Source organism: Larus michahellis, chromosome 6 (assembly GCF_964199755.1).
Source record: "Larus michahellis chromosome 6, bLarMic1.1, whole genome shotgun sequence".
NCBI lineage: Eukaryota > Metazoa > Chordata > Aves > Charadriiformes > Laridae > Larus > Larus michahellis.
The window spans coordinates 37045338-37059213 of record NC_133901.1 but is presented as its reverse complement, the minus strand read 5'-3'; the positions used below and the strand labels follow the sequence as shown (position 1 = coordinate 37059213).

Sequence of the window (13876 nt, the reverse complement as noted above, 5' to 3'; positions counted from 1 at the left end):
TATGCAGGCAATTAAGATTTCCATGATGTGTACTCCTGTGCCTGAACCTAAGGAGAGCCTGATTTTTCTCACTTCCTTCACTGCGTTGAAGTCGTGTGCTGCATGGACTACTTCTCCACTTAAATTCTGCAGATCTTAACTTGTCTGAAAAGCCCTCCTGATCCACATGACTCATTGTGCTCACATCGGAGGGGTTACTTCCATAACTAAGGATTGCAAGCTCACGTTAAAAAGTGCAATACCGTTTTCCTTAAGGCTGTTGGAAAAAGATTTCCCTATTCAAGAAGCTTCCTCCTTTGTCCTTCCTAGAAGGCAGGTAGTGGGCCTCAAAATTATCCTTGTATCAAGGCTCCATGAAGGAATAGCTGAATGGTTCTTGCTAATCTAAAAGTATGTGATGCAGGGTTAGGAAGGCAAATGGCTTGTCTCTACTATCTAGTTTGCAGTGTGCAGTACACCCACCTAATTTGAAGGCTATACTTTTATCTAAACTGCAGAATGTGTTCTGGGAGAGTGCTATGAGACCCTCCAACAGGGTCCACAACAAGTTCAAGGAGTCTATACAGAGTTGAAAGTGCTTGAATCTTCTTCTTAGCCAGGACTATTGCCTAACTGCTGTATTGGCCGCATTAAAGATAAGCTTTGATGGGGTGACTTTCCCAAAGCCCAAGCAAGTCTCAGCAGCACAGGGAATTAAGTTTGGTATGCTAGTCGGAGATGGCCCCTGTGTCAAAGGGTTAGCAAAAAGACTGGGTTTTCCTGTTCGCGTGATTGAGAGCCTGGTAGAGTGACATAAATGGCAAAAAGGGAAAAAAGGGGTGGGGACAGGGACTGAATGATCCCCCTCTTAGTTTGCATCTGTGTCTGTGCAGCATTCCTCTCTGCAGCATGGCGTCTTTCAACTTGCATGACTGACTGGCTGCCTGCCACCGAGTAACCACGCTCTTTCATTTTTGCTCAACTTGACTGACGCCAGGGGGAAAAAAGAAAAGAAGCAAATAAAGAAAAGAAAACTGCTTATGCTATATCTAAATAGCCTTTATTCTGCTACAGCTTTCAGCCTTGTCTGATATAAACTAGAGCGAAAAAATTCCCTCCTGTGGAACTGGTAGAAATGCCTGCTGTAACAATTGTCAAGAGAGAGCTTCAAAATTAAAAATAAGGCTCTGCAAAATGGTGCTGGTGTGATCCAATGTAGCAATTCCCATGTTTTTCAAATTGCCTATATCAACTACTTCAAATCCATCGCCACCAACACTGAAAGCTGTAGTGGTGCTAGATGCCTTCCACCACCAGACTGTCCTTCCCAGCCATGCTTTTTCCTAAAGGAGCAGCAGTGTCTCCTGGCTTTAATGAGGCCCTAGAATAAAAATGTCCTGATGAATTTTCCTTCCTACAAATACAGGGTACTCCAGGACCAATTGGTGTTTCGGGACCAGCAGGACCAAAAGGAGAAAGGGTGAGCTTGCTTCAGAACTGACCAATGCTCTGTGTAACTTCTTTGAAGATACCACAGCTCTCTGGGATAGAGAAGCTCTAGCTTGTTCTAGAGCTGGAACTGCTCTTTCCTTGGGCATATAGGGCCCTCAGCTTGGCCTCTTTGATTTTTGAGTATTTCATTCATGAGGTTTTTAGGTGCTTTGAAACGGGTCCTTTACTTTTCTTCTATAGTAATGCTTGTTCATACTGAATAGGAATGTGACAAATTCTACTCTTTTTTCTCCATTTCAGGGCAGTAAAGGAGATCCTGGAGTTATAGGACCAATGGGACCAGCAGGGCTTCCTGTAAGTATGGGAGTACTAGGGATTCATTATCAGTGTCTGTTTCCTTGCTGTGGTTGATAGCTTAAAATGCTGCTGTAATACAGCATTTGCAGTTTCAGCTAGGTTGGGTGTTAAAGAACCAAAGCTTATGTACGCTACAGAGAGCAACAGAAAGCGCTCGGTAGCTTCAGAACAACAATTCAGAATGAGATGGATGAAGCTGAACAGAAACTGCTAATTCACCTCAATCCTCAAACTACCAAAAGAAGCTGCACAGGACTCCCAGGATAAGTATCTTAGTCCAAAATACTGCTTTTGAGCACATCTGCTCTGTTTATCTTTCCACAGCTTGGGTACCTGCCTTCCACCTGTCTGAGGGGGCTCTGTCTTGTCATTGCAGTGACAAAAGCTGCCTTCAGTGAGGTTACTTCCATTGTTTGGGATTACTTTTTGCAAAACAGGGACAGTGGGGCAAAACCTCCAGTTTTATGGTATCATGGAGCTGCTTTGTTAACACAAAAAAGGAAGTTTGTTGCTTCTTTCAGGGACTGCATTCTCTAAACTAGTTTGGTTTTTGTCTGAAGAACTCTTAGAGGAGTAGTAGTGGTGTTACAGCCTGCATGGCCTAATGGAGGTGAAGAGGAGGTTGTCTGCTGGAAAAGTTGGGTTTTGGTGGTTTGTTTTTGTTTGTTTTTTTTTTTTACCGTAGAGCAATTGGTACAAATGGAAAAAACAAACTCCTGGGTACACATTCTTCTTTTTGAGAAGGAATACAATGGGGCCTACTTATTTTAAAATATCTTTGTGTTGCTGCATTTCAGGGTTTACAAGGTCTACCTGGTGACAAAGGCATCCGGGTAAGTTACCAGGCAAATTTCTTGTGTTGAGTTACTAACATCTTTACACAGTGATAGATCCTTTAACTCCTGAGCAACCTCAAGTAGCCAGCAGGCAATTCTGTCTGCTAGACCTTCATATAAGTAACTTTACAAACTGGTATTTTCTAAGGTGATACCTGTAGCTCGTATAATCACCTGGGACATTGTGGTACATCTGAAAGCTGCAGGAGGAATTTTCTAATGTGTTAATTGTTGCCATAGCTCTGTTGTCACTGAAGCACGGGACTTCACATGTAGTAGAGTTAGGCTAACGTCGCATGCTTTAGAAATCCCGCTTATCTGTTTACTGATGCATGTAGGGATTCCCATGAGAATTAACTGAGGTGGAGTCAGCAAATCTCATTACATGACTTTTAAATTCCCCCTGAAGCATGAAAAAGAAGGTTGCTCTCTAGCAAAAAATCCTCCAGGGAATTTCAAAGACGGAAATTTGGAAAAGATAAATTAAATTCGCCTACCTTAAAGAATCAGACATGCAGTCTCCTCATGTCCTGAATGGATGTGATGGTGAAGAGCTGGGTCAAACCCAATAACGTGAATGGCTGCTTTTCTGTTGTACCACCTGTGTTATAGAAAGATAAACATGACTAAAAAGTGCATGTTGAGAAGGTCCTTGCATTTTCATCAGGTTTTCCACAACGTAAGGGATTTCTTGCCTGTTAAGGCTCTGAAACTTTTTGATAAAAACAGTTGAGAGCTATAGTTGAATCTAATTTGTATTTGAAATACAAATGACTTTTGAATTAAAAATCTTTTTAAGATTACAATTGTATAAATACGTCAAGCAGTTCAATATAGTACACGTGTGTGTGTCTTTCTGCGTGTACTCACACATACACCTTCTTTTCATAAGATTCTGGTATCGCCTAAGTTTATCTGAAAATGTAAAGTTTTACAGTGCATGTGCCCGTGTGGTGATTTCATTATATGAATTTGCTTTTGATACTTAATGAGTGTTCTCTGTCTTTTATCTGCGATGTATTTCTGACCTTACTCTGCACAGAATGGGCAGTTTTGGAAAGCAGTAGCCAATTGGCATCTTAAACTAGGGGAGAAAGGTCCAAGTTTCATGGGAGCTCCAAAGTTCTCCCCTTTTTTAATCGTTGCGTTTCTGGCTTTGCTTCTTCCTCTTCACTAAGATGCATTTTGTGTTGTTTGTGTGGCTTCTAAACAACAAAAAAAAATAACTTTAACAGACTTCCTAGACTTTTTCAGTTGGTTTTTAAACTGGGTGTTTTATTTAAAAGAAGGATCTTTCATTAGCCGTATATAGGATTTCTCTGAGCTCTCGCACAAAAGCACGTGAAAACTGGGAGAAACTGCACCTCCTTATAGAAGACCGGTTGGAAAGCTGGAGTGGGAAGTTTTGCTGGCCCCTTGAAGCATGCGTGCACTTTGCCTCACTGCAGCCAATATTGTGAAATGAAAAAGTGTGAGAAACTTGAGACCTGTAAATGGGCAAGTGCAATACCTTTGTACCAGGTGGGATCCTAGAAAATATCATTCCCACTGAGTCTTTGTACAGCGGTTTCCCCTCACTCCTGCCCCTCTTCAAAAATTGTGCACAGGTCACTACTACTTACAGGAGTTAAACAGCACAGTTTTGGTGAGTCCCTTTTATAAAGCTGTTTTGTCTGAATGCCTCCCTCCCGTTGAAGTCATTAGAGACATCTGACAAGTATCGTTTAGCAGAACAGGACACGATGCCCATTTCCCAGGATTTGCTTTGCAGCCCAGTATCCCCCTCTGAGTGCTAGGTCTCCCCTGCAGTGGGACACATGGCTTCTGTGGCAGAACCTCCTCAGAAGAACGGGACAGTCTCTCCCAGTTGCTGGCAAAACCATGGCAGCAGTTCAGCCAGGAGACTTCAAAATGAAAAAGAAAGCTGTGAAGTGAAAAAGAGGAGGCAACACTTCACTTCTGGCCTGTTCCACAAGGGGCTGGGATACAACACCCGCCGCTTTGGAAGTGGGAGGTGTGTTCATTTAAAATGCCCCTCTCTCTTAGACAGCAGCAGTACACATAGCGCTTTAATATGAAGTTTTTCAGCGTTAAGCACATTAAAAATGAGGATCCACTTCATTAAGGTCCCAAACAGTTTGCCAAAATCCTCTCTTATTTTAGGCAGAGCTCCTGCTGCCCTTTGTTCGGTGTGGGAGTACAGCACAGCTGTGCCTGGGGACCGGCAGACACTATCGTGGCACTAGGTAGCAATGGGAACAGAGGGCCTTTCAAGTAACCCAGCTGAAAAAGTGTAAACCCTGAATTTGTGCTACCAAGCTGATATCCTCACTGTTATTTTAATGCCTGTGGTTTTTTTCTCGTGTGTATGTGCATCTTCCTCGCTCCTACAGGTCCACCTTTGTCCCCTTTATCCCTTCCTCCTCTTCCATCTTTCTTCCTGGTTCCTTCCTCTTTCCTCCAGAGCAACTCATGCCGCATTTTCCTGGATTATGCTCCCTGTTCCAGTGCTTGGTTCTGGGTGACTTCTCATCGCCTTTCCTCTCCCATCCATTTCTCTTGCCAGCTTTGGGTTTAACACTTTTTTTAAAAGGAGAAACAGCAACATGTGCTGTCTGATTTTTACCCCTTAATTCCTTTAACCCCCCCCCCCATAAGGACCCTAAATTCAATTCCCTGTGCTGCAGCCCATTCTGCTGCTTTATGCTTAGCAGCTTTGAGAATTTCCTCTGTTATACAGAAAGATTTGGTATACATGTAACTGTCAAATCCCCATGCCATACCTTGCCTTGGCTGACCTACAACGGATGGGAGGTACACTTCCTTGGTTGAGGGCATTTGATCATTCCCTCAGCCCCTCTTGCAGCTGGCTTTCATTGACCTAATGCTGTCCCTCCACAAGAGAGCAAGCCTCCTCTTTGGTTATGATTTTTTAATTTGTTTTCCTCCTGCCCTGGCTCTGGTGTAACTCAACCTAGAGCCTGTGGAGAAATTATAATATCAAACCATTGTAAGAATCGCACCTTCCTGGGATATGTCTGTACTGCACCAAACCCTGAAGGGGGCCTACAGGAAAGCTGGGGAGGGGCTGTCAGCAAGGGCACGTAGCGATAGAACGAGGGGCAATGGTTTAAACTAGAGCAGGGCAGGTTTAGATGAGACATTAGGAAGAAGCTCTTTACAATGAGGGTGGTGAGACACTGGCCCAGGTTGCCCAGAGAGGTGGTGGAGGCCCCATCCCTGGAGACACTCAAGGCCAGGCTTGATGAAGTTCTGAGCAACCTGATCTAGTTGAAGATGTCCCTGCTCACTGCAGGGGGGTTGATGACCTTTAAAGGGTCCCTTCCAACCCAACACATTCTGTGATTCTAAATAAGAGGGCAAGGGACCAGTGGCTGCCCTGCTTGGGACTAGTCCCTGTCTAACAGGTTTTTCTGGGGGAGCACTACTCGGAGCATCCCAAAGGACAACCAGGCCGTGCAGACTGTCGGGCTGAGTATTTCCTTCATTCTCTGGCTCTTTTCTGTTCAGCAGTGTTGACACACCCTAGTGCACAAACCACTGTAAGACTCAGGCAAGCACATTCATGCAAGTTAAAGCTTTGCTGTGCTGGGATATGGAAGTAATTTTACACATTGAAAAAAAAATAAAACAACCCCACAGCTTTTAAGGAAAAGCTATCAACCCGAGGTGGCAAACAGTGTTCATTAAATGGTTTAAGGGAATGCTTCTAAAAACACTTCTGTGAGTGATAATTTCTTTAAAAATGAGAATTGAGAGTGGTAAGAAAAGTACAATCAACACAGGGCATCTGTGCCAGCAGTGCCTTCCTACTACAGCAGGAGAGCCTGCTCGGGGTCTGCTGCAGTTCTCGCCATCTGAGGCACCAGGCATCTACGTGCTAGCCCAGAGCTCCTGTGGGAGAGGAGGGACCCTCCCAGGCAGCTGGAGATGGAGATGAGGTGTCCTGCTGCTGCCCAGGGGAGTGTTTTCCCATCCTGTGAGTCTAGGGTCAGCCGCTTCTCAGAAGGTGCCCCTCTCTCTGAATGTATACTGTACTGAATGTATAAGAAGACCGGAGAAGTGGTATAACGATGGTACTGGCGGCGGAGGAGGAGTGCTCCGCTGGCTGACCGTAGGCCTGTCCATAAAGTTCAGAGGCACTTGTATTCCCTTTGATCCCTTGCAGTCTATCAGTGTGGGATTTTAGCAATGGCCAATGCGTTTATGCAGCTAAGTCATGGTTAGTAGCTCCATACGTTGTTTTTCACTTAACATCTCAAAGGGAGATTTCTCTTCTTTCAAAATGTTTCCTAAATGTTTATCCTTTTTTAAACTATCGCTGACATTTGTTTGAAATGGATGATCCTAAAGCTTTTGTGTATTCTTTTTTTTCTTGGACTAAACTATTATTTACAGGGGGAGAGGGGCAAGAAAGGCTCTAGAGGGTCTAAAGGGGATAAGGGAGACCAAGGAGCGCCTGGATTAGATGCACCCTGTCCGTTGGTATGTTCTGTTTCATCAAATGTATTGTTTTAAGATTTGTTGATGGGGAAGAAAGAAGGAAATCATAACATAAACAATGGTCTTGCAAAAGTACAACACTTAGATAAGGCCCAGCCTGGTTCCCACCGCATTCTATGGCAAAGCTGCTTTCTTCAGTGGGGAACCACTGATCCTTTGAGCAATCGGGCTGTTGAGTGACCATGGTTATATTCCTTCCTCTTCTGGAGCTCACAAAGGTTTGGGGTACATGGGGGTGTCCCATGTGCTGGGGGCCCAGGGCTTTCTCCTTTGCAGATAGAGCCCTGTGTCTCCTTTGCTGCTAGTTATGGCTCTTCTCCGGAGATGTTTAATGTCACGGTGTCTATGTAATGGCAGAACGTGAATGCTCTTTTTCTTGCCTTGGAATAACGGCCAGCTGATGTGATCGCCTGAGAGCGACACAGGGCACTTGAGCTGCATTACCCAGAGGGAAAACAAATCTCAGTTATTTTAAATGGGATATGTTTCTGTCGAAACATATTGTCTATAAATCTATATGAATAAATATAGGAATATGTACACATTTTTATTTAAACTCATATGCTGCAGCAAACACTGCCAAAAATCTGTAGCATTGCTATGAATCCCAGGAGTACTTGTGAATCATGCATCTATAAATCTGGCTGCTGGGTTTCCTAGTGAGGATAGGAAGAATGGATGATTTCGTAATGGAGGAAACACCATTCTCATCCTCTCAGATTTAACTCAGAGAAGTATCTCTTGACTCATAGATTACAGAAAATCAGAAAGGAGACCGCTACTACTGATTATGCGGACAAAACTAAAACTGAAACAATGGGCCATCTGTACTCTGGGTATGCAGCAGAGTGCCCTGGGACAGTCCCAGAGGGGCACTCGGCCTCTCCTCCCGTGACATGGAGGTAACTGGCATTAACTGAAATAACGATAGTGGTTGATTTCATAAACAGGGTCTTCGAGGTTTTAAAGGCGAGAAGGGTGAGCCGGGGTTACCTGGGCTGGACGGCCTGGATGCCCCATGCCCATTGGTATGGCGTACCTTCCCTTTCCTGCATGCTCGTTTGCTTTTTGTATCTTGGTTGTTATTTTCCAATACCTCTGAAATAGCTGCATGCCCCAGAAACACCTGGCAATTCCTTCCTTACCTATCCCCATCCTACCTTCCTTGCGCTGCTGTTGTCAGAAACAGGCCCTTCCCTTCATGCTGTGATTCACAGCCGCTGTCAGCATTACTTTGTGGCATGAGGGAAAATGTAGCGGGAATGCAAATTTATTTACAACTGCTTTGATTCTTCCTTTGCCTTCACTTTGACAACATTCAGTAGATTAACACGTGAAGATCTGCCTCTGCACGGGCTTGGCTTTCTAGCAAGGAGCTGCAATGCTCATTAACTCTGTTTTTTAGTGCTTGCATGCGGCTAGCACAGCCTGACACTGCTGGGTATTACTTCAGTCACCCTATACACTAAGACGACTGAAAAAAATGGTTATCCTGTTAGCAAGCCCATGTGAAACATATTAACTGGACACTTACCTCCCTCAGTTCCTGCTAGGTAATTCCAATTTGTGACTCTCCCCAGAAGTCCCAACGATACCCATAGCATCCAAGAAACTTGAATTTGCAATTGCCTGTTTCCCAATATCCATCTTATTCAAGTACTAAAGGACGATTATTGCATTCATGCCTCATCTAACCCAACTATTGTAAGACAAAGGTATTCAGGAACACTTAAACTCAACTGATTTCTAAACATTCCATTAAACATCACTGATCTATTAATTTAATCTCAGATTTTCCAGAGATGCAGCACGTGGGTGAGGCTTTTGCTCCCTACAGCAGTCTCAACAACTCCATAATACGTTGAAACTTGTACTCCCCTACCCTTCCAGCCCCGATTTGACATAACTAGGTTTGCTTGAGGATGGGCATTCCAAGCTTTATGCTCACTTAAAGATAATTGATGCCATTTACAAGGGATGGGATATAAGTTAGTTCAACTAGCTGGAAAAACGTATCCCAAAATAAAAAAGCCACATTTAGTTTGGAAGGTTTTCTTAGTTTCCTGAGGAAACTAGCCCTGAAATTGCCATTAAAAGCCCTCGTTATTTGACTTTTATGAAGAGCTAACATTAGCCTTCCTTCGAGACTTCCCTCCTTTGGGCGCCATTGTCTCTTTGGGGCAGTGACTATAACGGTGACTACTTGCAAAGTCTCAGTTGCTGCTCTGTAAATTCTGGGTAACAGAAAGAAATTCTGTCAGTCCCACAGGTGAAATACTACCTGTCTAGAACAGTCCACAAAGGAGAAAAACCACTGATCTACGTGTTTCGCCTCCCACTGATAATAGCCAGGTTTCTATGGAATAAGTTTTGCCTGAATAAGGCACCTAATTTCACAGGTGCACGGATTCTACCACTGCCCTGGTAGACTACCTTCCTTTTTATGCCTCTGCTCTCAGTTAGGATTCACCCCGCATGGCCGTGTTAGAACATACACTTCTTTTCATACCTATTTTTGTTAAGGGAAACTTGCCAGAAAATCTGTTGAAATACAGATGCCATTATTTTTTTAATATATGGCGTTCTGGCATGCAAGCTAGCTTGGGAATGTGGATGAGCATGTTTTTTGGTGCAACTAGGTTAAAAGCTTAGCATCCAGCTGACACATCCATGTGTGTAACTTACGGAGGCCGCAAACTAATGCTTTACAAATCTGAGATATGTGGAAGGAGATACTTGGTACTAATAAGCATGTTGCATTTCCGTTCTCAGCAAATTCGCCTGCAACAAATACTTCCTTGTGACCCTGGTCTTCCTTTGATCCCTAAGCTATAACTCCCTGGCCTCCCATTCCTTCATACACCTAACTTCCCACCTCCTCCTGCAATGCACTACACCAGTCATTCCTACCACCACCCATGTACCAATGGGAATGCCACAATTCAGCCAGTAATTAACCCGTAGCTCAGTATTTCCACACAGTGGAGGGGAGGGGGAGGAAATATCACAAGGAGACCACAGTCTAAAAAATGCATTTGAAAAGCAATATGGTTGTAGCAACATTCACTTCATCAGTCCCTTGAAAGTGCATCTCCTTTAAGTAGTTTATTTTTCAATGAACTGCTGTGCATTTGCTTTTCTGTTCGGGTTTTTTTTTCCTTTCCCCTTCTCAAATGGGATGACATGCACTGCAGATTTCTCATGCAGTACTTGAAGAAGTGAGAACTGAGTCATTTGAATGAAGAAATGTGCCTGCCTCGTGCGTTGTCCAATTTCACTCCCTGCTCTTGAGTTTCCCGGGTAATAGCAATAGCCCACGAATCTGACGTGCACACACAGTGGAAATATGTGACTTCTCATGTCCGAGGTGTATCTCCTTACATCTGACTTTATCTCCTGCTTGAGAGCACCTTATCATTGACATAATTTCCTGTTTTCTCATATCAAATAGGTCTGCATGGAGATGAAATTAATCGTAGTAATTCACAAAAGCGTTTCCCAACCATATAGGCTCAGCCCTTAGAGTATCCAACCTTCTTCAACATTAAAAAAAAAAAAAAAAAAATCACACACCCATCTTGGGATGTGTAGCCCAAGACTTCAGAGTGTCAGCTGAGACATCCTCAACCAGCACAGGGGCTGCCCAGCTTCTTACCTTCTTAATGTCCCTGGAGCAGAATCTTCTCAGACGCAAGAGGGGACAGCTGGGCAATCTCTCATGTGATAAAGCAAACCCTTTAACAAACAAACAGGGCAGAAAGGAACTGTAGGGTTTCTTTCCAGTCCCTCCTTCAGACCAATGTTAGTGCTGCCTCTGTGGTTTGCTTATAACCTCAGTGTTATACAGTCAAACCCAAAGACCTAGACCATCCATCTTCTGCTTTCCACTGCCAACCTCCTGCGGCATTTTTCTGGCCGAGTGGTACCTCCTATGTTCCCTCCTTCCTTCATGGAAGCCTGGTTAAACACCTTCCTCAGCGAAGAATGAGAACAAGCCTACAGACCTCGTGTACATAAGTTCTTTGCGTAGCCCGCAGGCAATCCCCTGTTCAGCCCCAGCCCTTGCTGCAGGTTGTGTCAACCAGAAGCCTGGGTCACTCCAAAGGGGTGGGGAATATCTTTCAGTCTATTCCTCCAGCCCTGGTTCAGACTGTTTGTTGCAGCTGTAATAGTTAACCTGCGCCTTCTTTGCTCGTTCTCTGCACTATTTTCTGTGTCCTAAACTGATATTTCATCTGTCTCTTTTGCAGGGGGAAGACGGCCTTCCAGTTCAAGGCTGCTGGAATAAGGTAAAATAATCCTGGAAATGCTGTGACTGTGCTGAGCTGGCAGTGCTATGGGTCCTGCTAATGTTTTTCAATGAGACTGGCTAAGAGCACGAGAGGTGTGGAGGCACGCGTGGGATTTCCTGAGCCTGAAAAGCAGCAAGCAAAACTCTCCCTTGTTTGTATATTGCTGGTTAGTTTTATAGGCTAAAAGGGAGATAATTGTATTTTGTGGCCTTTGAGCTGCCTGGCCTTGAAGTGCTCTAATACTTGCGCAAAAACTTACATTTCCATCCAGTCAACGCTGTTAGGAGGCTGGGAGCTGGCGTACCCCAGATAACCACGGGAGGCGGGGCAGAGCGAACGAGCAGCGGCTCGGTGCCCCTGCATGCCCCGATGGGCTCTTGGCGCCAGAGCCCCCAGTGCCCCCACTGAGGGGTGGTCTGGCAGCTGGGCTGCAGCGCTGGACTTGGGGAAGACCCTGTACCGAGGGAACGGGCTTGTTATCTCGATTCTGGGCTAGCACTGAAAGCGGGGTGTTAAGTACCTGTCGTCCCCCCGCCACCTCTCCCTTTGGTTCTGATAGTTCAGCTGCCTCAGGAGTCCCCTTTGGAGGTTCCCATTGGTGCCTCTGCCACTCCTCGGGGTCTAGCCCACCTTCAGTACCTGCGTGTGCCTTAATGCCAAGTACTCAAGCTACAATGATGGGAAGAAAGTGGAGGCAGAGAGTCAGCCCGGATCCAACCTCTCATCCTCACTGCCCAGAGAAGTGAAAAGGATCTGGGCGGAGATCCAGCACCACTTCTTTTCCTCCTGGAGACCCTAGAGCCAGCTTCCCTAACACCATCCCACTGTCCTTCCATCCCATGAAATGGTCCTTCCCCCCCCTGCTGAGCTGTCACTAACAATTGTTAGTGAATTGTCACTAACACTTGTTTATGTTTTCTTTTGCAGTGATGATTCTAACCCTGGACTGGCCTGTGTGTGTTACTGTACATAGAATATTTATTTTTATACAGTGTTCTTTTCTGAAATGCCAAAAGTTATGCATTTTTACAAATTATCAAAAAGCTGCATATTTTTTGTACAGAAAATACTAGGTCTCCCTTCTTCCCCATTTGTCAGTTCTCTGTATAATTCTATGTCTGCATTACGCTTGTTTTGTCATGGAGTACAGCTGTAATATTTACATGATATTTGTGCACACATGATAAATATAGGAACTTAATAAATTATTGCATTAAAAATGCCCAGAGGAACTGCCTTGTAAAGATTTAAAGGTAATTTTAATTTTTCAAGCTGGCATCATTCAAGGCTATTTCAAAATATTATGTATTTTTTATTAAAGTGAAATATTAACAAATTTGTGGTGACTAAATTAAGGTACTGCTGGGGGGAAAAAAAAAAAAAATCACAGTAGCCACTGCATGCTAGGAACTTAGAGATTCCGTGATTAATAATTATCAAACAAGGTCTGTTTCTTGATCAGATTCAGGCAGCCAAGTGCAGCCTCCGCCAGCTCCTCTAGAGGCTGCTCCTTGGCTACGCAGGAAGGGTAAAACCTTCCCCAAGAGCACGAACAAAGAGAATTTCTTAGCCTTTTGCCTCTGGCTAAAATAGAGCAGCTCCCATGAGCTGGAAATAATAACAAATAAAAATAAAATAGAGCATCTCCCATGAGCTGGAACAACCCTCCTGACAACAAGCCCCGGTCATCAAGAAATTCTAGCATCTTTCTAAATATAGACCTGCAAGTAGCTTAATTAAAGCCTCATTTAAAATTAAGCATATGGCTGAATACCTCGATGATACCTTAATGAATGTTTATTAGATAAATCAATCCATATGGCTTTTTAAATGTTAAACAAAGGTCGCATGCAAATTTGCGGAGTGTGTGATTATAATTTGCATACGTACACCGCAGTTATCCTTCTTGACCTACCTTTGTTAATGTCTCAAGTCTAAACTACCCATCAAGAAAAACTACACTATCAGACTAAAGCGAACATCACAATATGCTATTCTTAGGAAAGGAGTGGAAGTCTAAGTCTATTCTCTGAAACATGACCCCTTTCCTTGGTCCTTCATGTAAGGGGGGAAGACAGTTTGCAACCCAGAAGTTTCAGGGGGGCAGAGAGAAGCTAGCAGTGCTTAGAAATCCCAACAGGGAAACACAAGCAGTAATTCATTAGTTAGATGGGTCCGCTGAAGTCCAGCTCTCCGCGCAGTGCTGCCACCACAAAAAGGAGTTCAGCGCCCTCTCCCACAGCATCGCTGTGTAGTTTTTACCACCAGGTTCCTGTGGTGCCGTACGTATGGATCCACGGGCTGTGTTCACAACAGCTTCTCCTGGCTACAGCTCTGCCAGCTGAAGCAGTCACCACTGCCTCCCATATTCAACCCCTGTGCTCAAGTATTCATCTGTTTACAAACTATTAATTAATTATTTTTTCCAGCTGATTT

The 13876-nt window shown here is 44.2% G+C and overlaps 1 protein-coding gene across 1 annotated transcript in view; it reads left to right on the top strand.

Moving 5' to 3' along the window:
- Positions 1–13876, top strand: part of COL13A1 (collagen type XIII alpha 1 chain) — a 102384-nt gene that overhangs the window by 80036 nt on the left and 8472 nt on the right. The window contains exons 40-44 of the mRNA XM_074593151.1: positions 1406–1459; positions 1732–1785; positions 2586–2621; positions 7044–7130; positions 11399–11437. Coding sequence (XP_074449252.1) covers positions 1406–1459; positions 1732–1785; positions 2586–2621; positions 7044–7130; positions 11399–11437 — 270 coding nt within the window. The remainder of the gene's footprint in view (positions 1–1405; positions 1460–1731; positions 1786–2585; positions 2622–7043; positions 7131–11398; positions 11438–13876) is intronic.